Source organism: Notamacropus eugenii, chromosome 3 (genome assembly GCF_028372415.1).
Source record: "Notamacropus eugenii isolate mMacEug1 chromosome 3, mMacEug1.pri_v2, whole genome shotgun sequence".
Classification (NCBI taxonomy): domain Eukaryota; kingdom Metazoa; phylum Chordata; class Mammalia; order Diprotodontia; family Macropodidae; genus Notamacropus; species Notamacropus eugenii.
Genome location: NC_092874.1, coordinates 362,234,942 through 362,257,373, shown reverse-complemented (window position 1 = coordinate 362,257,373; position 22,432 = coordinate 362,234,942). Strand labels below are relative to the sequence as shown.

Genomic DNA, 22,432 nt, shown 5'->3' with positions numbered 1-22,432 from the left:
GCAATATTTATCCAACCCTAATTCTGCAGACCCCCTCCATGATTTTCCAAGATTGCTGACAATGAATCAGCAATCATACCTACCAGTTTGGTCAAGACCACAGGATGTAGTTCATGTGAGTGACATAATCTGAACTCATCAAAGGTGGCTGAAAAAACTAGAAAGTAGTCTGGCAGAAACTAGGCATAGACCAACATCTCATACTGTATACAAAGATAAGGTCAACATGGGTAAGATACAGAGATAAAGGATGATATCTTAAGCAAATTAGAGGAACATGGAAAAAAAACTGTGGATAGGATCTATGGATAGGGATAGAGTTTATGACCAAATAAGAGAGAGAAAAGTTCATAGAAGGTAAAATGGATAATTTTCAGTATGTAAAATTTAAAATTTTTTTGCACAAACAAAACCAATGTAGCCACAATTAGAAGAAAAGCTGGAAACTTGGGTGAATTTTTTTTTTTATAGCAAATCTAATAAAGGTTTCATTTCTCAAATGTATAGGGAACTGAGTCAAATATATAACAGCAAGAGCTACTTTCCAACTGATAAATGATTAAACAATATGAAGAGGTTGTTTTCAGAAAAGGAAATCAAATGAACATAGTAACTTAAAGTTTGACAAACCTAAAGATCACAGCTGCTGAAACAAGAACTCACTATTTAACAAAAACTAATTAAGTTTTGTTTCCTCATTACCTTTGCTTATTCCTTCAACTTCTTTTTCTTATCTTATTGCTATAGTTAGTATTTCTAGTACAACAATGAAAAATAATGGTGATAGTAGACAATTTTGCTTCATCCCTGACCTTATTAGGAAGGCATCTAACTTATTCTCATTACAGTTAATGCTTGCTTTTGATTTTTGATATTTTAATTTTTCATTTTTTTAATCATTTTAAGAAAACCTCCTCAACTTAGATTTTTAAAAGACCCAGAGAGAAGACTGAAATAAGTGCAGATAGCAAGAGCATGAATATAAAGGTGTGTCACAGTCATTTAAAAACAGGATCAGGAACATGTAAACACAGAATAAGCTGAGGTTGGGGAGAAAAAAAAGGAAGGGATAACAAAAGCAATTTTTTCATTTTTAGCTGTATGGGGAAAAGAAGATTAGCAAAGAATAGAGTGGGCTGCTGCTCATGGTGGATAGGATGATGATAACTAGGCAGAGAAAAAAGAAAACTGCCCGATTTTTCTTTTGTTTCTGTATTCCTTGCCAAGGAAAATGATCTATGGACAGAATCAAAATGGCTAATAAAATTTTTATATCCAAAGTAAGTAAAAAGAGATTACAGTCAGGGTTATGTTTTGCATGACTTCCTATGCCTAATGGGTATCATATTTCTAGCCTTATCAATCGGTAGAAGAGGGGGAAGGACAGAGAGAGAATTTGGAAGTGAAAATAAAAGTATTAATCTTTTTTTTTTTAAATGTCACCTGATCACACACATTACCTGCATGTGTATTTCTCCAAATTTCTGATTTAGCTGCATGTGTTCCCAGGATACTTTCCTTTACTTACTTGTACCCTCACTATATATATAAGGTACAAATATGCTACTCCACATGCCTGACCTGTCACATGCATTCCCTATGTGTACACCCTTTAAGTGTTATCAATATGCGTGCCCATTTTTCTTATTGATGGGGGCAAAGTGCCCCAGGGCTATGGTGGAAATATATCTGGCTACTCTTCTTACTTGGCCTAGATCATCTATCTTTGCTTTAAACTATGTGTCTTTTGACTGATGAATAAAAGTAAACATACTGGTTAAAAAAAACAATCTACGTTGGTTGATAAGTTGGTTATATATCCACAATGGATTCCTTAGACAATTTTACTTATTCCTCCTCAGTGAAACTGTTTCTTTTTGTATCCTCAGAATTTCATTTTGGAGAAGCTGCCATCCTGGCATGAATTTTCCTGTAAAATTTTAGGCCATGAGATTCTCTTTATCCTTTTCCCGAACTGGGCACTTTTAGAGAAAAAGACACAAATAAGCAGGACAGTGTTGGTACTACAACGTTAAATTTAACATATACTTTTAAAAAGTTCCAAAATGTAAATAAAATAGTACTGGTTTCCTAATTTCATAAACAATCTATTTTCTATTCTGTGTACATGAAAATATTCACCTTTATGTTTGTCAAGTTCATAATAAAAAAAGAAAATTTTTCAAAAATCTGCCCTCCCAAAAGTTATATTGGCAGGTCAGTACTTAGCATATTGTAAGCACTTAAATGCTTTTTTATTTCAATTGGCCTGAAAAATGTCAAATTATTGCCAGCTCTCTTTCTCTCTCCTCATCTCCAAGACAGAGTGGTTGTTCATCTACAAGTTTCTCATCATTCTCACCCCAGCAATCACTTTCTCCCTACTGATGAGCATCAGATCTAGAACAGAATTTCCTCTTATTGGTTCCTTTACCTTTTGAAGGATGGAATTACAAGTAAAGCAAGCCAAGAAATTATTAGTAATTTTGTGTGACAGAGACAAAGGACAGAGAGATGGAGAGATAGACAAATGTGGTGTGATAAAGGGGGCACTATACCTGGAATCAGGAAGATGTAGGTTCAAATACCACCTCAGATACTTACTGTGATCATGAGAAAGTCACTTAACCTCTCTGTGCCTCAGTTTCCTCTTCTATAAAATGAGGGAGTTGGTCTTGATAGCTTCTAAGGTCCCTTTTAGGCTCTAACTCTATCATCCCATGGTCCACCAGGTTTCCTGGATTTTCTCATGAGGGTATCTTCTTAGTAGACAAATTTCTTGTTTGGGATGTATAACAGAGATGACCCAGAACAACATCAGAGGTCCAAAGGTAATGGATGTACGGAGCTAGATCCAGACAGACAGACCCAGTACCAATAGACAATTAGGGGCCAGCCAACAACTTTTCTAGTCTCTCATGAGACTACAGTTGGTCCCTCATAAGCTTTAGTAAGCTGAAGGTACACGATGTAGTTTCTTCTCTAATTTCAGGTTATTAACAATTAGGTGATTTCTGGTTCTACTTTGCTCAGATCTATTTTGACCTAAAGTGTTAAGTCGTGCTCACTGTGCCTTGTTTTTTAAGAGACACTCAATCAAATCAGCTTTCATATCATGTAATCAGTGGCAGAGGTTATTTGTGCCAATATACAAATATAATGATGCCACACTTATAGATGGTAGTTGAATTATTAGTACAAAACTCATGACAAATCTGATAGATTTATAGATAATAAAGCTGGTCACCCTGACAAATACAAACAGCATTTGGTCAATATAGGCAAACATGTGCATAACAAATACCTAGTTATCAAATCTACACAGTCAGGTATTTTACACTCTTATGGGTTTGGGAGTGCTGATTATGAATTCATGATGGAATCTCTCATGTCAAGAGGGCTCCTATAAAAATAAAATTACTACAATCACACACAAAAACAAACACGTCAGGGATATATCATGTTTCTTTGAATATAGCAAGATCAACCACAGCTACATTATTGTCACGGATCTCATTCCAGCAAGCCTCAGTAATAGCTATGAAATAAAATTCATCTCATTTTATATCTATTTAATCTTCATTAGTCAAACTTTTGTCTTAGACATCTAAGATTATTTTTTTATCAGTAGTTCCTTTCTTAAGTTTTATGTCCTGCAAATTTCTGGAATCATCTATCAACAAATCTTCATTTTCCTACATTTTACTATTTTCTAGGGTATCTAGCTCAGGGAAATGTATAGATGCAAGTTTCTCCTTCCACCTCTTCAGTTTAAAGTTTTTCTGATTAGTTTTACAAAACTCTAAGCAGATGCACTCCTTCCTTGTCCAGGAGCCTATCATTACTATAGTTTAAGCCATTTTCCAGACCTCCAAACCTTTTCTCAGCAATCATCTTCTAAACCATTTGTCAACTTCCCAAATCTGTCTTTGTCTTCCAAGCCCTGATGGGCAGCAACAATGAAAATATCACCTGTACTCCCAAGAGGGCTTCAGTTTCTTGTCCATAATTTTGTAATCTTTAGTAATCCTTTCTAGGTTCCTTCTGCCAGTAGCAATTGGGTAGCAATCATCCAAGCTGACAAGTCTTTGGAGGTTCTCTGTAAGGTTTTAGATATATGCTTGGGGAAGGCAATAAGGTTCTCTGTTATTATTAGGTTGAAAAATAGCTGCTTCAGTACTCTTCAAAAATGAGTCCCTAGCTAACACTATTTTTCTCTTCTTTCTTTGATTGTTATTAAGTGATATCTTACCTGAAGTACCTATGAATCTTTATCACTGTTCCCTGGAGTACAAATAGCTGATTCCTTTTCAGTGTCCAGATCCCTTATTTCTTGGTTCTAAACACACTCAGTGGTTCTTCATTCTTCCTCTGTGTTGCATCCTTCTCAAAAGATTATTTCAATGAGGTAACAAATGTTTTGTTTCATGAGTTGAAGAAAATAAATTAAGAGATCCTTGACTATCCAGAAAAGACTGGTCTTACAATGCAATCAGGAAAAAAATACTTTAAAAATGTCTACTATCCAGACTACGCCATGAAGTCGGATGGTCAATCTATTGGATTGGTACACCAGTTCATATCTTTAGAACAGAAACTATGGAAGAACAATAAAGTGGGCCACGAATTAAATGGGAAGATGAAAATAATCTGGATTCCATTTGGGAAGCTGATCAGTGCTTTTAATAGCCCTAATCTTTTCCCCAATGCAAAGACCAGTCTTTTCAATGCTGAGAACACCAAAATCTCTGAGTAATTAAAATAGATGATCCAAAGAACGAAAGAGACACACATGGTGGGTGCAAATAGGCTCTATATTTCAAATGATAACCTTCATTCATAAAGTGGCATAAGGCATATCACTGAGGAAGTATACAATTGGAAAAGACACGGGCTGGTTTATGTAGTGAAAACAAGATCAACGTGAGTGCTCCACTGGCATCCTAGGAATGTAAGAAGGCCTACAGGAAGGCCTCCAGTTCGTTAGGTGAAGAAACTATGGAACAACATAGACAGTTATCACATTAGATGAGAAGGTACTGATAGACCAATCTATACTAATGGAGGGAAAGGATATTATTACAGATCTACAGAAGAAAGGGTTTTAGAAACATTCTTTTTTGACCAAAGAAAAAAAATTCAGTAATTTCTCACTCCATTTGACTTGTCTCATTTCAACTTTCTAAGAGAAATTATTATTTCTCTCTTATGTTAATAACCAATTATTGAATTAAGACAAAGGTTTTTCTCCTTCCTATTTTCTCATTCAGAAATCAGACCCTGTAATATTATCCAGCCAGCCTTTGAAGGGCAGGGTTAATGATAAGATGAAAATTGAGTGAGACGCACCCAACTGGTAAAATTTAGATCTGATCAAAAGATAAAGAAACTCTAGTACAGGGAAGGTGGTGAATTCTGGCCCACTATGTTTTAGTCAGACAAGTCTGAGTGTAAGAGGATTCCCCCTTTTGTTTAGATCTGGCCTTCTTAAATTTTTTCCACTTACAACCCCTTCAGCACTTCTTAAACTGGGTCTAGACCTCCCTATGGAGGGTCTCAACCCACAGTTTAAGACTCTAGATTGCCTTATATAGGGTGTAGTCTGATGTGGAGAAGTCTTTTTGTGCAAGACTGAATCGTCAGTCTTCATTATTATTCATCATTAGAATAAGCCCCCCCCATTATAATATTCATTCTCTCACTCCTTGCTAACCACAATCAGAATTGATTTTCACCCTCAGGAACACTCACTCTTCCAAGGGCATAGAAGCACTGAAGGGGTTCCATAAAGGGTCTTTGGTCCATAAGAGACAACCAAGTGACCAATCCTTTTATTAACTATTCGTTAGCCATAATTAATAAAATGACTGATTACCCAGAAATTATGTCTCTTGAACTTTTCATATCTCACATTTCTTTACCTAAAGAAGCTGGCATGACAAATTCTATATTATTCTACATTGGTGTCATCACCCACTTGTTCAAGTACATCAGACACTTCTCTTGGTAGAAACTCACTGACTTTGGCTGGTCTCCCTCAGCTCATCCCAAAATATAGTTTTTTAAAGGATTAGTTACAGACTTAATATTGAACATCAATACAATAAATTAAATTTGCTTTGTAACTATTTGCACTTGAATTAATTTCAACTCAAAATGCTGTAACTTTTTTGGTACTCTTTCCTAAGTCTGCATCAGGATTCTCTATTTAATTATTTTCATTCATTTTTCTACTTACATGAAGGATGTATTTCTGTTCTGGTTCTGCCTTTTTTCCCCCCCTTGTATTATTCCCCCAAAAAATTATTTCAGTTTTCTTATGTTCCCTACATTCGTTTTTAATTATAGGTTCCTCCCAGCCTTACAAATAATGATGCTATGAGAAAATTTTACAATAGATTTTTTTTGTTGATATTTTCAATAATACTATTAAGCTATATTCCTAACAGCTAAATCAATGGCTCAAAAAACATGAATGTTTTTTATAACTTTTACTATGTGCTGCCAGACTATTCTTCAAAATTTTTTTTACAAGTCTTTTAAATCACTAGCAACGAATGAGTGCTCCTTTGTCTATATACTCTAATCAGCATTGCACTGCATTACTTTATTTTTTGCCAGTTTGATAAGAATGAGATGGTACTTCAGTTGTTTTCATTTATATCTCTGATTACAAGTGAGGTTAAGCATTCTTCAAATAATTATTAAAGATCTATTTTTATTCTCTTTAAAATTTATCATTTTTTATTATTTATTGTAGATTGGGATTTTTACCAGTTCTCTTGTACTATTTTCAATATTTTGTCATGTGATGAATAATTTTTTCTATTTGTTTTTTCTTTTAAAACATTACTTGCCATTCAATTTTTTTTGTAATCCACCATTTTCCCTGTCTCTAATAATTCCTTCTATGTGATTAAAAAAAAAAAGGCAATACTTCCTTCACAATTGAGAGAAGTACATTATTCTAAGGCAGACCTCCACCTTTTAAAATAGCTTTTAAAAAAATATTTTAAGTCTTTCATCCAACTAGAATTCACTAAAGCATGTGGTACAGTGTTAAGATATAGCTCTAAATCAATTTCTTGTCAAAGTGCTAACCAAATGAACTAAACACATTTTAAAAAATAATAATTCCTTCCTCTAGTTTTTATTTTCTATAGGTTTATTAACCACTAATCTTCCTGAAAACATTTAAAATTTCTCAATAGGCTTTCCACATAAGAATACAAACATATACTAAGACATCTTAAGTCATGCCATCTCATCTAGTAAAGAATGTATAGTTATTTCTTCCAGATCGTGGGGGTTTAGAGTGTGGCACTCCATGATCTGAAAAATCCACATAAAATTTTTTGGTCTTCCCTTCATACGAGAGAAGAAGTCTGAATTTTTTTTTTCTTTTATAGGGTGTTTACAGTACCTTATTGTAAAAAATTCGGGTTAAGTATTTGGTCATAGATTCTGTGTTATCTGCTAGTCTTCACGTATTGTCTGCAGTTTCCACAAAACTCCCCTAAAATTCCCATTTAATTTCTTACACCAACCCTCAATATATCGAAACTGCACTGGACAAAGTTTCAATGTGGAAAGGACCACTGTAGTATATTCTTTGCTATAACTGAGATGAAATGAAGCAATGAGAAAGACTCACAAAAAAAGTGTTTACGTTCAAGAAACAAAACTTTACCTTGGGCATATTTGATAAAGCTGTATACTGCTCCTCCCTCACAATCTTGATGGTAAATGTTGCTTTAAATGTTGGTTCATCAAAACAAGGAAAAGCAGACCTTGCTGCAAGAGGTTCAAACTGAGTTGCTGCAAAGTATCTAAAAGAAAAATGCATGAAAAAAAATTGCAAACAAAAGAACAGACTTTGCCACTCTGACTTCACTTCATCAATGACAAACTTATTGTCAATGGTAAATTTTAAAATCAAGAACCAAAAACCTTAGTGTTCAAAATATATGCACTGATATACCTTCCTTTTTAACCTGAGATAAATTAAAAAAAAACAAACAACATTTTTCTCTCTCCTGCTCCTTAACTGAGGAGACATTTAAGAATTTATCTAACCACTCTGGCCTTATTTATTACTTTTAAAATTTAATTTATTATAAAGGAAGAAAAAAAAAAGGAATGCAGATTATGTAAAGAACACCTAAACAAAGGAAGAAACAGGGACCTAGTGTTGACAGAGCACCTGGACATGTTCAAAGTTCTTTTAGGCCAAATGCGTCACTGTCACACATTTTAAATGTTGCTAAATGTAGCATTCTCTACACACTTACCAGCCAAGTTACAGAAACAAACATATCTCACATCCATCTACCACCACTCACATAGAAACCATGCTAGTTCAGGATATCATCCACTCAGCCATACTATTTCAACGGATTCCTAACTGGACTCCGGGGTTTCCATTTTCTATGCTGCTGCACAGATTATGTTCCCCCCAAGCCTAGATCGCACTCCTTCACTCCTGCTTCTTGGAATCCCAAGCTTCCTTGAAGACCTGGCTCGTGAGGCAACATTCTATGGAAAGACTTTCTTGGTATACTTAGTTATTAGCATTCTCTCTCTCATCAAATGAGACTGTGTTATTTATCTATTTACATGTTATATCTTCCTCTCCATGGAAAGTATGCTTGTTAAGGGACTTAATAAATTTTGGCCTTTGTATCCCTGGTAAAAGCACAGTGCCTCAAACAGAGCAAGCACTCATTAAAGCTTGTTGGCTTATACTGGATCGTCCTATTTGGTATCTGACATAATATCATGTAAAGTATTCCCAACGAAGAATGGTATTTTGGGTCCAGATTGTTGGGATGTAGAGATCTTCCTATGAGGAAAGTTCTACCAATGCAGATCTGTACTCTTCTGCAGATGAGGGTCTTAGAGAACTGTATAAAGCCCCAAAAGGTATTTCTGACTCCAAGTCTGGGACTAGCTACTCTGTCATTCTGTCTGAAGACGGTTTAGGGTGAAGATGACATACATAAATATAAAATGGGATAGCTTATTAAAACTTTTAAAAATAATTGACATATGGTAGGCTCTGCTTAAGAAAAATGTGAATTAGTAAGAAAACTGCACAAAACACTGCAGATGAAAGCACGTGCCAGACTACAAGACGTGGAGTATATCTTTCATTTTCTAGAATAACTTTTGTCACCTTACTGGGCCTCATCTAGACTCTCTTTTTTGCTCTAATCACAAAATCCAAAATAAGCAGTTGTGTTTTCCAAATAACCCACTAAGTCTAACGACATAAAAAATACACATTGAAAACTAAATCCTCATCATCCAATACTCCCTGCCAGTGACCCAATTTCTTTTCCCTTAAATTGGAGGGGGAAAAAAGAAGGCCCAAGAAAGAAAAGAGTTGCGAGGTCTCAACCTCTTTCTCCAAAAGGAATCAGAGATCAAGTACATTACATTTATCTCCCAGGGTTATGAAAACGTTGGGACAGCTAAAAATTAAACAATGCAAAGACAGATCTAAATATCAGAGAAAAGTATGCTCTGTTTGACATTAAAGCTCTACCATTTTCAAACATATGTTCAAAGCTTTGATACCAAATGAGGAAGAAAGAATGTGTTCTGTGCATAATTCTTCCATGCAACTACCAAAGCAAACAGCTGCCTTTAGTATTTTGATAGGGCTGACAATAAGCAAGTCTTAGAAATAACAACAGAACAAAAGAATTTAAAACAGCTACATACTTTTTCTCTTTATTTTCATCTTCATATGTGACTCCATAAAATCCATAGTAGTTGTTGGAAATATTGGCTGAGTAGTCTATCTTCAGGGTGTAGTTGTGTCCTTCCAAAAGTGCGTCAGGTGCTACAATTGCAATTTGGTCATGAAATTTATATTCCAAGAATTCAACTTGCTTCTCTTTCTTTGAAACTACTGAAGTAAGGATTACTTTGGAGATATTATGCCCAGAGCTATGAAGAATAATATTCTGAGTGGTTTTAAGGACCTGAATCTTTATCTCCACAGAACCCTCAAATTTCATCGTGGTGAGATTTGGGTGTATGGTGAGTTCATAATGTAATGGTATTATGCTTTGAGGAAGTCTAATCTGTGCCCAGGGAAACAACTTCCCATTAGTTGCAATAGGTTGTATTATTCCAATGGACTGATTTTTTTTATGGCAGCCTTCTTTGGTAAAGGTACACCGAGGAAGAAGGTAAATCACCATTATTACAGAAACAGCAACCACAAGGACAAAAGTACAAACTAGCATGGTCCTTGCAGAGGGCAGTGAACAAGCCCCATCGGGACCCTGTCGATAGCCAGTTATGTTATTCCGAAGACCTGAGCTTCTGTTCATGAAAGACATGCCCAGCAGTTTTGCAGATGATTCATAATCCTCTTCATCCTCATCCATCTCATGTTCTCCAAGACCACGAACAAGCAACCTTGAACCTCGAGGCTCATATTCCACTTCATCAGGTTCCAGGGGATGTAAACAAGGTTCTTTGGCTAAATCTACCACATCCGGCTCTTCCTCAAACATGCTGTTTTCAATCATGTTCCTGGGGAGCTGAAGCCGATCTAAAAAACAAAAACAACCTGTTTTTAAAAGTACACTGTGATGTTACTATGCATTCATTTAATAAACAGAGTGGAAAGCAGCAAAGAATAAAATGCTAATAATGAATATTTCAGTTGAAAGCGCTCTCATTCTAGAATCTCTATTTGAATTAAATAATTTCTAAATATTTTGCCATTGCAATGCACTGCACTACATCCTTTTAACAAATTCTTACTCCCTGAAGCAAAGAGATTAAATTGTAAACAAGTAGCCTCCATTCTCAACACATACCATAAATTTTGTTATACTGCAAACCAGGCTGATAACAGGAAAGATGGAAGATTTGGCATCCTAAAAGAAAGAAGATTTGCTTTCCTAAAAAAAAGAGTTGCTGATCAGATGTGATTGATGCTTCATGACCCCATATGGGGTTTTCTTGGAAAAGAGAATGCAGTGGTTTGTCATTTCTTTCTCCAGTGGATTAAGACAGACAGAGGTTACCTGACTTGCCCAGAGTTACACAGCTAGTGAGCTAGACTCCACATCTGGCACTCTGACCAACTGAACAACCAAAGTATTTGTGATTAAATTCTAAACTGAAATCAGGTCCCTTTCTTTAAAAGAAAATGACCTCATCCATTATCTGCAGCCTTATCAATGTCACCTTTATGGAAGGAAATATTAGTAAACAAGTGTATGCTCTCAACAATTCCCAGAAAGTGACAAGTGCACATACTTTTTTCATCGGAGAAACCCTGAGAACCTCACTTACTTTCACATGCAATTCTAACAAGCTTGGTTGTTTGATTTCCTAGATCCTAAAAGATTAGAAGGGTAGAAACAAAGAGTGACAGGTGGTAATCTAACAAAGGAGAAAGAAATATGAACTAAATTAAAAAAAAGTTGTGAAACATTTAGAATCAAACACCCCTACCTTAATAGACTGTAAGGTGATCACTATCACACACTTAGAGTCATCATCACTTGAAGACTTATTATGTCCTTTGTACTCTTTAAGGTAGGAAGTTGTAGAACATATTTAGAGAGATACATTAAAATCAAAGGCTATACTCATTAAAAGGTAATTCAACAAACTTTTCTATCATATGGAAAATTCACTTATGTGAAAGACCTTACTGTCTCCAAAGGTACTAGATAAATGAAGTGCTGCCATAATGAATTTTCTTTTTAAAAATAACTGTTGTACTAAAAGCTTAATATCTACATATTAACAAAATTTATTTAAATCTAACTATGTTTAGTCATTGTATTGCTGTCATTATTATATGTGGTGTGTAAAGAGTGTTGTCTGTCTTAACCCTTAGTAGCTATTTCAACTTTTAAAACTAGTAAACAAATTGAGTTATAGTTCTATTTTTTAAATTTCTAGTTCTTAAACTTTCCTTAGATTCAGCCCTCTTCTTAGTCCAGATAGAGACACTTTTTCCTGTTCACTCCTTTCTCCCCCCACCAACCCTATCTTTTGTTATTTATTAAAAATATTTTTAATCAGAGATAATTGTGTTGTGTCCAAAACTATAATCTTATTATTTCTATTATAGTTAGAAAATATTAGATCTCATTATTACATCTGTATTTATGTTAAATCTTAACTAAAAGTTAATATATATAATTGCTTTTTTAATGACTGATTAATTTCTATTTCCTCTGCTCTTGCTCGTAAAGATATCTTTAGTTGTGGGTGGGCATAAGAAGCCAACCAGTGATATCAATGATATAAGACACTGCAGGAGAGGAAGCTCCCTCCATGAATGCAGGTTGGCATCTTGGCTGCATTTACAGCACCCAGAGGCTTAGTGACTTGCCCAGAGTAACATAGCATGTATGTGTCAGAGAAAGGACCCTGAATCCAGGTCTTCTTGGCTTGGAAGCCAGCTCTCTATCAATTGTGCCCTGCTACCTATCTCTCTCAGTTGTGGACGTTTATTGATAAAATCTTTCAGGTTCTGGCTGTTTTACAAATGAGCTCTTCTGTTCTCAAAAAAAAAAAAAAAATGGCAAAATTTACCATACACATAATTAAGACTTTTGTATATTTTATTCAATGTTGATGTATTTCTTTAAAAAAAAAAAAAACCCTGACGTTCTAGTTGGTATTTCTGAGTTTAAAGAATTATTTTCTTTGTTTTCCTAATTCTGTAGTTTTATGATTTATCTTGGTGAAATCAAAAACTGTAATTTCTCCTTGTGTATCTTCTGTAATCTACTTGTAGAACACTGCTTGATCTAGTCCCCTAGAGAACATTTTCTCTAATTAAGTCCTCAAAATGCAGTGTCCAGTTTTCCCCCTCTTTTTTTGTTTCAGTTTCTCCTGGAAATCCAAATTATTCTACTGTTTGTAATCTTTGCTTTGTCTTTCAGCGACTCAGTGACTATACTTTAATTGGTTTTCTCCCCTTTTTTGTACTCATGCTTTCTGGATTTATTCTTCAATTTTGTCTTTTGTTATCCATTGATTTTCACTTTGTTTCAGTGAGTGTGTTCTTTGTGACTTCGACTGATGCCTTAAGATTCTATATGTTGTTTTTCTATTTCCATAATTGTTACTTGATGTCTTCCTGTATATTTTTCCAACTGCTTTAATTCGTTGGATATATTTTCATATACTTTAATTTTTATGCTAGTATTTCTTTCATCTTATTCACTGCCGTTTCAAAATGGGTTTCTGGGATGATTTTCTCTCTTTGATGTCTTACATTATACGTATTTTTAAAATTTGAATTACAGGATTTATTCCCTACCTTGTTCTGGCATGGAAGTGGATAAAGTATCCTAGGAATAGTGTGGAAAGAACTTTGTGCTCCTTGTGGTTTAGTTGGGAATGGGAAGGGAGAGAGGAGGGGAGTGCCTCTGAGGGGGGAGGAAGAAGGGAAGAGATTAAGTGTGCCAAGAAAACCAGGGCTTTGGGGCAGGGTGTGCTTTGGCAATAAAAGGTCTGAAAGGGCATAGTCTGTCCTAACATTCTTCTTACACTGTTCTCCCTATATGTTCTACTCCAGAACACCTTCTTACTGCTCCTTGCCTACAACACTGCCTTTCTTAGTTTCCTTCAAAACTCAACTAAAATTGTACCTTCTACAGGAGCCTTTCCAAGTCCTTCACACTAGAAGTTCCTTCCCTCTGAGATTACCTTTCCTCTACTTTGTATCTATCTTGTATGTCTGTAATTTTCTATATGTCTATAAATTTCTAATATTGTCTTCCAGATTAGAATGTGAGCTCCTTGAGACAAAGGGCATATTTCCCCCCCTTTCTTTGTATCCTCAATCCTTAGCATTGTGCCTGGAACATAGTAAATGCTTAATAAATGCTTACTAACTGACACCCACGATACACAGAAGATATAGAGAAATGATGCTGACTTGGGAAACCAGACAACGATGGTGGGTTGACAGCAAGTGAGGGGAGTGGGGTGGAGAAAATACCCTAAATCTCCAGAATCCAGTTAGGCAATGAGATGGGAAGTGATGGATGGAGGAACTGAAGTGGGGTGAGGAGAGGAAGAAAGCAGCTCATCTAGGCCAGCAGTAGCTCTGACTGCCTGCACAAACCCTGGGTCAAACAGCTTTCCCACACAGGTGATATTAATTCCCTGCCTTGAAATTTTTATTCTCTTCTACATGAGTGATCCAGTCTTCAAATCTCAGATCATATCCTACACTTCTTATGATAAAAGCATAGTACAGAGCAAAACACAGGAATAGAATTGAGGAAACCTAGATTCTTGCTGGGGCTCTGTCGTTAACTCACTGTGACTGTGACCAATCACTTTCTTTCTTTCTTTCACTTCAGTTTCCTCATCCATAAAATGAGGGTGTAGGACCATAGCTGGTCAACACTGAATGAGCTAGTAGCAGCACATAGAATGAAATGTCTTTATTTCAACAGCAGTAAAGTCATGCAAAATAAAATGACAAAGAGTAGAAAAAATGCATTACTAATCATTTCATATTCACTAGTTTTCTAGAGAGCAGGGAAACAACAGGACCATTGTTATATAGCTAAATCACCAGAACCTAGTGTCATACTTAACAGCTTGTAACCTGTAAATATTTGTTGAACTAATTCAATGAATCTTTCATCACAAATCTGAATGACAGCACTTCAGCGAAGGGCCTGTTGAGAATATCTACCCCCAAGTTTAGTCAGCTGGTGAAACTTGGAGGGAGGTAGGGGAGGGGGAAATTGTATGTGGGGGCTTTGAACTACTTCTGGCTATCTATAAGAAAAGTCAGATAGCTTAGGCTGAACATGACTGGGCAGATGACTACCCTCTCCCTTTATCCCCCTCTGTTCTTGATTCTTCTTCCTTCTGCTATTTCTCATGACCTCTTCTTTGATCACTGCTGGGGCCCTCATGCTGCCTCAGCTCTCCCATAGTGGTATGCTTCATGCAGGGCTGCCCTCTCCTCTTTGCTCCACCACCCCGTTAAAAATACATATCTTATAACCTGTTCCATGAAGCCCAGCTCTCAGAAGAGTCAATCACTTACTGGAGAGTAAGTTTATCTTTATTATGTAGAATGCTGTTTCCTGGTAATAGATGAGCTCATTCCTTCTACTTGTACCACAATCTCCCTAGTTCAAATCCGGATCACCTCTCAGGTGGACCACTGTCATGGCTCAACTATTCTCCTTGCATCCAGCCTCTTTCCTCTCTGATGCAGCCTCCACACCTGCCAAAATTATATTACTAAATCTAAGTCTGACATCACTCTTCTGTTCAAGAAACTTCAGGAGCCCCCTATTGCAGGTCTGTTCCCCATGGCTAGAATACTTTTCCTTCTTACCTCTTGCACTCTGAAGCTGGGATGCCAATGGGCCCCTGCCTAAGGGCCCTTCTGGACCTTCCTGCCTTAAGAGTGATTATCAATACTAACCGTTGCTGTTTCCCTCCCAGCCTGATGTCTTTCTTTTTCTTGGCCTCATTAAAGGGGCCATGCCCTGGCTACTTCTTAAACAGACCTATTCAACGAATGGGCATTAGCTCACCCTAAGTGAGTACCTGCAAAGACCTTGCTTGGCCCAAAGGGCCCAAGGTCTCCCAGTGCATCCTGGGTCATCTCCAGTCATCTTGATGAATAACTGGTCACTGGATTCAGATGGCCCTGGAGAAGAAGTGAGGCTGGTGACCTGCATAGCCCTTCCTCACTCAAAACAAAGTCAAGTGCAAGTTATGCCATCATTTGTCTGATGGCATGGTCTTCTTCGGCAACAAACACAACAACAACAATCTTTAGAATCTCTAGCTTCTTTCAAGACTCAGCTCAGTACTTCCTTCTTAAAGAGATCTTTTCCCATCACAAAAACACATCACTTTCCTCAAATTTATTGTTGTTCAGTTGTTTTCATCTGTGTCTGACTCTTTGTGATGACAGTTACCATTCTTAGTAAAGATACTGGAGTAGTTGGCAATTTCCTTCTCCAGATCATTTTACAGATGAGGAAACTGAGGCAAACAAGGCTAAGTGACTTACAGGGTCACACAGCTAAGTAAGTGTCTGAGGCTGGATTTGAATTGAGGAAGATAAATCTTCCTGATTCCAGGCCAGGTACTCCATCCAATGTACTACCCAGCTGCCCTTTCAGACTGTAGATAAGCACTAAAAAGAAAAGTGGCAATCATATTCCTTGATCTCAACAATGGGATCAATAGTTCAAGATGGATCAGGAAAGAAGTCACAAAACTTAAGACAGTTAGAAAAAAGTTTACAAATCATCTTAGCAAATACCCTCCTTTTAAAGAGAAGGAAAACTTCTAGGGCACATAAATGGGGAATGATTGATCTGAGGACACACAGTTAAATAAATTACAAGTTGCACAAAACTAAGAAGTAAATAACAAAGTTGGGGCTTAAGCTCAGGTCATAAGACCAGGGCACTTTCTACTACACCATAAAAGGAATCACTGCTGCCTTTTTCTTTTCTTTTTTTTAAAATTAATTTATTTAACTTTTAACATTCATTTTCACAAAATTTTGGGTTCCAAATTTTCTCCCCATTTCTCCCCTCCCCCCACCCCAAAACGTCAAGCATTCTAATGGCCCCTTTCACTGATCTGCCCTCTCTTCTAACATCCCTCCCTTCCCTTGTCCCCATCTTCTCTTTTGTCCTGTAGGGTCAGATAACTTTCTACATCCCATTACCTGTATTTCTTATTTCCTAGTAGTAAGAACAATACTTGATAGCTGTTCCTAAAACTTTGACTTCCAACTTCTCTTCATCCCTCCCACCCCGCCCATTCCCTTTGGAAAGGCAAGCAATTCAATATAGGCCATATCTATGTAGTTTTGCAAATGACTTTCATAACAGTCGTGTTGTGTAAGACTAACTATATTTCCCTCCATCCTATCCTGCCCCCCATTGCTTCTGTTCTCTCTTTGGATCCTGTCCCTCCCCAAGAGTGTTGATGTTAAATTGCTCCCTCCTCCCACTGCCCTCCCTTCCATCATCCCCCCCACCCTGCTTATCCCCTTCTCCCCCACTTTCCTGAATTTTAAGATAGGTTTTCATACCAAAATGAGTGTGCATTTTATTCCTTCCTTTAGTCGAATGTGATGAGAGTAAACTTCATGTTTTTCTCTCCCCTCCCCTCTTTTTCCCTCCACTGAAGAGTCTTTTGCTTGCCTCTTTTATGAAGGATAATCTGCCCCACTTCATTTCTCCCTTTCTCCTCCCAATACATTTCTTTCTCACCGCTTATTTTCATTTTTTTAAGATATGGTCCCATCCTATTCAATTCACTCTATACTGTGTGTGTGTGTGTGTGTGTGTCTGTGTGTGTGTGTGTGTGTGTGTGTGTAATCCCACCCAGTACCCAGATACTGAAAAGTTTCAAGAGTTACAAATATTGTCTTTCCATGTAGGAATGTAAACAGTTTAACTTTAGTAAGTCCCTTATGATTTCTCTTTGCTGTTTACCTTTTCATGCTTCTCTTCATTCTTGTGTTTGAAAGTCAGATTTTCTTTTCAGCTCTGGTCTTTTCATCCAGAATGCTTGAAAGTCCTCTCTTTCATTGAAAGACCATTTCTTCCCCTGAAGTATTATACTCAGTTTTGCTGGGTAGGTGATTCTTGGTTTTAGTCCTAGTTCCTTTGACTTCTGGAATATCATATTCCATACCCTTCCATCCCTTAATGTAGAAGCTGCTAGATCTTGTGTTATCCTGATTGTATTTCCACAATACTTGTATTGTTTCTTTCTAGCTGCTTGCAATATTTTCTCCTTGACCTGGGAACTCTGGAATTTGGCCACAATGTTCCTAGGAGTTTGTCTTTTTGGATCTCTTTCAGGAGGTGATAGGTGGATTCCTTGAATACTTATTTTGCCCTCTGGTTCTAGAATATCAGGGCAGTTTTCCTTGATAATTTCATGAAAGATGATGTCTAGGATGTTTTTTTGATCATGGCTTTCAGGTAGTCCCATAATTTTTAAATTGTCTCTCCTGGATCTATTTTCCAGGTCAGTTGTTTTTCTAATGAGATATTTCACATTATCTTCCATTTTTTCATTCTTTTGGTTTTGTTTTGTGATTTCTTGGTTTCTCATAAAGTCATTAGCCTCCATCTGTTCCATTCTAATTTTGAAAGAACTATTTTCTTCAGTGAGCTTTTGATCCTCCTTTTCCATTTGGCTAATTCTGCTTTTTAAAGCATTCTTCTCCTCGTTGGCTTTTTGAACCTCTTTTGCCAATTGAATTAGCCTATTTTTCAAGGTGTTATTTTCTTCAGCATTTTTTGGGTCTCCTTTAGCAAGGTGTTGACCCGCTTTTCATGCTTTTCTTGCATCTCTCTCATTTCTCTTCCCAGTTTTTCCTCCACCTCTCTAACTTGATTTTCAAAATCCTTTTTGATCTCTTCCATGGCCTGAGCCCACTGAATATTTATTTTGGATGTTTGGGATACAGAAGCCTTGACTTCTATGTCTTTCCCTGATGGTAAGCATTGTTCTTCCTCATCCAAAAGGATGGGAGGGAAATATCTGTTCACCAAGAAAGGAACCTTCTATGGTCTTATTTTAATCCCCCTTTTTGGGCATTTTCCCAACCAGTTACTTAACTTTTGGGTCCTGTATCAAGAGTAGGGTATACTCTGGGAATCTGTGAGTTCTCAGTTCTTCCAAGGTGGCCCAATCAAGTGTGTACTGGTCTGGATGCAGAGAGGGATTTTTGTGCGCAGAATCTTAGCAGATACCTCTCCACAGCCACTTGGCCTCCAGTTCAGATAAAGTCAGCACTAGGGGCTAATTTTTAGATAAGCTGGATGGGCAGGGCTGCCATTCAGTGTGAGACAAAGACCAGCTCTCCCAGGGCCTCCACCCAGGGCTGAGGTAAGAATCAGCTTTTCTATGCCCCTAGGGGTTTTTACACTCCACCAATGAGTGGTCTGTGTGGCTGCTATGCACCCTCTGTGGCTGCTGCCTGCTGCTGGAGTTATGGGAAGGCCCTTCTCCCGTCCTGGGCAGCTGATAAAACCCCGTCACTGACCTTTGGCACCTGTGGGGCGAGGGATCTGAGGACCTGCTACTGCGACTGGAGATTCCGCCCCCGAGGTATCCTCCTCCCAGAGTCTCGTTGGGCTGCTCGGCCAAGACTGTGCTGGGCTCCGTGCTTGGCTCCACGTCTGGCACAACCAACATTTCCGTGGGCCTTTCAGGTCACCGTGGGCTGGAAATCTGCTCCACTCTGTTGTTCTCCACTTTTGCTAATCCAAAATTTGTTGAGAGTCCCTCTCTACAGGTATTTTATGGGCTGTGGGGAGGACCCTGAATAAGTGTGTCTTTCTAGTCTGCCATCTTGGCTCCGCCCCCCCTTTTCTTTTTCTATTGAAGAAAATAGGGAATTAAAAAAAAAAACTACCTCAAATCTCACTCTAAAAAGCTGAAACTTTACAACTCCTACATGTACTAAGCATGAGACTCACAAGGTTCATGTTTTGCAGATTAAAAAAAGGCTTTATCTAAGTATATTTGAACTGCTCATCACAAAAAGCCAGAGGAACACATCTCCCTTTGGAAATGGGTCAAGTCAGAGATCAACTGGCAAAAGCAGGAGAAAAGACATATAGTAAACACTGTTTAATCTTTTCCATTTGGCTAATTCTGCTTTTAAAGCATTTTTCTCCTTATTGGCTTTTTAGACCTCTTTTGCCAATTGAGTTAGCCTATTTTTAAAGGTGTTAATTTCTTCAGTATTTTTTTTTTTGGGGGGGGGGTCTCCTTAAGCAAGTTGTTGACTTGCTTTTCATGATTTTCTTGCATCGCTCTCATTTCTCTTCCCAATTTTTCCTCCACCTCTCTCACTTGATTTTCAAAATCCTTTTTGAGCTCTTCCATGGCCTGGGTCCACTGCATATTTATTTTGAAGTTTTGGATGCAAAAGCTTTGACTTTTATGTCTTCCCCTGATAGTAAGCATTGTTCTTCCTCATCCAAAAGGATGGGAGAGAATACCTTTTCACCAAGAAAAGTAACCTTCTATAGTTCTATTTTTTTTTCCCTTTTGGGGGCATTTTCCCAACCAGTTACTTGACTTTTAGGTCAAGAGTAGGGTATTCTTTGGGGACCTGTAAGTTCTCAGCTCCTCCAAGGTGGCACAATCAAGGGAGAGGAGTTTACTCCTCATGGGCCTCCAAGCTCTGCCACGCTCCAGAACTGTGCTCTGGCTGAGATTCAGATCAGCTGCTCAATTCCCCCCAGCGGCTTTAAACTGAATTGCTCCAACAATGTATCCCGGCTGCTGCAGCAGCCACTGCCACCACCACTGCCTGGGGCCAGGGCTAGGGGAGGACCCTGCTCTCTTCTCACTCTGGTTGAAAAAGCCCTCTCACTGACCTTTGGTGCCTGTGGGTTAAGGGATCTGAGAACTGCCGCTACTGCTGCCGGGGATTCTGTCCCCGAAGCCTGCTGTGGTCCTGTGCTTCCTGGTGCCATGTGGTCAAGGCTAGGCTGGGCTCCGCTCCACGTCCCATGTGGCAGACCTTTCCTGTTGGCCTTCTAAATCACTCTGGGCTGGAAATCTCCTACATTCCGTTGTTTTGTGGGTGGCTTCTGCTGCTCGAGAATTTTTTGAGAGTCTTTCTTTACGGGGGAAGAGCTAGAGTATGTGCATCTTTCTACTCTGCCTCCTTGGCTCCACCCCCCAATAAGCACCTCTTAATCACCTACTATGATAGTACAGATGGAGCACTGTCTTAGGAGTCAAGATGACCTGGATTCAAATCATGACTCTGCTACTCACTACCTGTGTAACCTTGGGCAATCATTTAACCTCTTTAGGCCTCAGCACCTCCTCAGCAACTAGGCGGTACAAAAGAGCACAGACCCTGGAGTCAGGAGGAGCAGAGTTTAAGTCCTGCCTCAGACACTTACTAGGTGTATGACTCTGGGAAAGCCACTTAACCCTCTTTGCCTCAGTTTCCTCATCCTTGCTGAGAAAACTCCAAAAAGGGGTCACAAGGAGTCAGATACAACTGAAAACAATTAAACAACCACCTGTCTGTAAAGTATGAGGGTTGGACTAGGTGTCCTATGAGGTCTCTTCTGGCTCTGTGGTCCTATGGATACATGTTTATTTTAAAAAAAGGTTCCTGCCCACAAGGGTTATATTATTTTTCTCAATGACTTGGATAAAGGATAGCCTGCATCCTGATCAAATCTGCACAAAGCTAACAGAGCTACAGAACACCTTGGATAGGTGAGACAGGATTTTTAAAAATCAACTTCATATTGACAAGAAGCAGGCTAGTTTGACAGCAGTTTGTCAGTTAAGAGCTGGGGGCTTGAGGGGAATACAAACTCAATTAGCCAACCGTCTGAGAAGGGCAGGCTAAAAAGGGTGGAATACAAACTCAATTAGCCAACAGTCTGAGAAGGGCAGGCTAAAAAGGGCTTCAGACTCTTGTGCTTGATTAAAACAGACAATGTTCAGGAGAGAGATGATAGACCCACAGAACTGTGGTCCTGAGGCCCAAAGTGGACACTTGTACATCTCTGTGCAATAGCACTATTGATCAAGAGACTAGACGGCATGATTGCTAAGGTCACTTCTAACTCTAAATGCTATAATTTTAGTTCTATGGCTTAGAATGGTTCAGTAACTTAGTCCTCTCTGAGCCAAAAAAGTCCTACATTCATTACTTCGAATGTGTTACTCTACATTTTGATTTATCTTATGATAAATAAAGGACAGCTTGGGGCTGAAGTCTTTCCTATATTTGTTGAATTAAGAGAATTTCTCTCTAGTCTTAATTCTATCATAGACAGTGTACCCTCTCTCTCTCAAGGCCTGCCCACATTCATGCAATTTATAGGGTTTTCTCGGGTATAAATTTTCTGATGTATATTACAGTGTTCCAGCTGGCTGAAGATTTTCCCCACTCATTCCATTTACAGAATTTCTCTTCTGAATGAATTTTCTGGTGTATATTAAGGTTTTCATTCTGGTTGAACACTTCCCCACATTCATTAGATTTTTTGAATTTTACTCCAGTATGAATTTTCTGGTGTATGTAGTGGCTTTCCTTCCAGCTGAACAATTTTCCACATTTACTGTATGTGTAAGTTTTCTCTCCACAATGATTTTTCTGATTATATTAAGGCTAACCCTCAATCAATAAATAAACATTAAGCACCTAATGGGTTCCAGGCATTGTTTTAAACACTGGGGATCATATAAAAAGAGGCAAACACAGTCTCTGAGGAGTGTACAATTTAATGAGGGAGAAAATATGCAAACAAACATAGAAAAAGCAACTCATATATAGGGGCACCTAGGTGGTACAGTGGATAAAAGCCGGGTCCAGAATCAGGAAGACCTGAGTTTAAATCCAATCTCAGATGTTTACTAGCTGAGTCCCTGGGCAAGT

The 22,432-nt window shown here is 38.0% G+C and overlaps 1 protein-coding gene across 2 annotated transcripts in view; it reads right to left on the bottom strand.

Moving 5' to 3' along the window:
* Nucleotides 1-22,432, bottom strand: part of LNPEP (leucyl and cystinyl aminopeptidase) — a 130,087-nt gene that overhangs the window by 64,252 nt on the left and 43,403 nt on the right. For both annotated transcript variants that reach the window (XM_072597345.1, XM_072597346.1), the window contains exons 2-3: nt 9,727-10,567; nt 7,691-7,829 (exon numbers count right to left, since the gene is read on the bottom strand). In XM_072597345.1, coding sequence (XP_072453446.1) covers nt 7,691-7,829; nt 9,727-10,567 — 980 coding nt within the window. The remainder of the gene's footprint in view (nt 1-7,690; nt 7,830-9,726; nt 10,568-22,432) is intronic.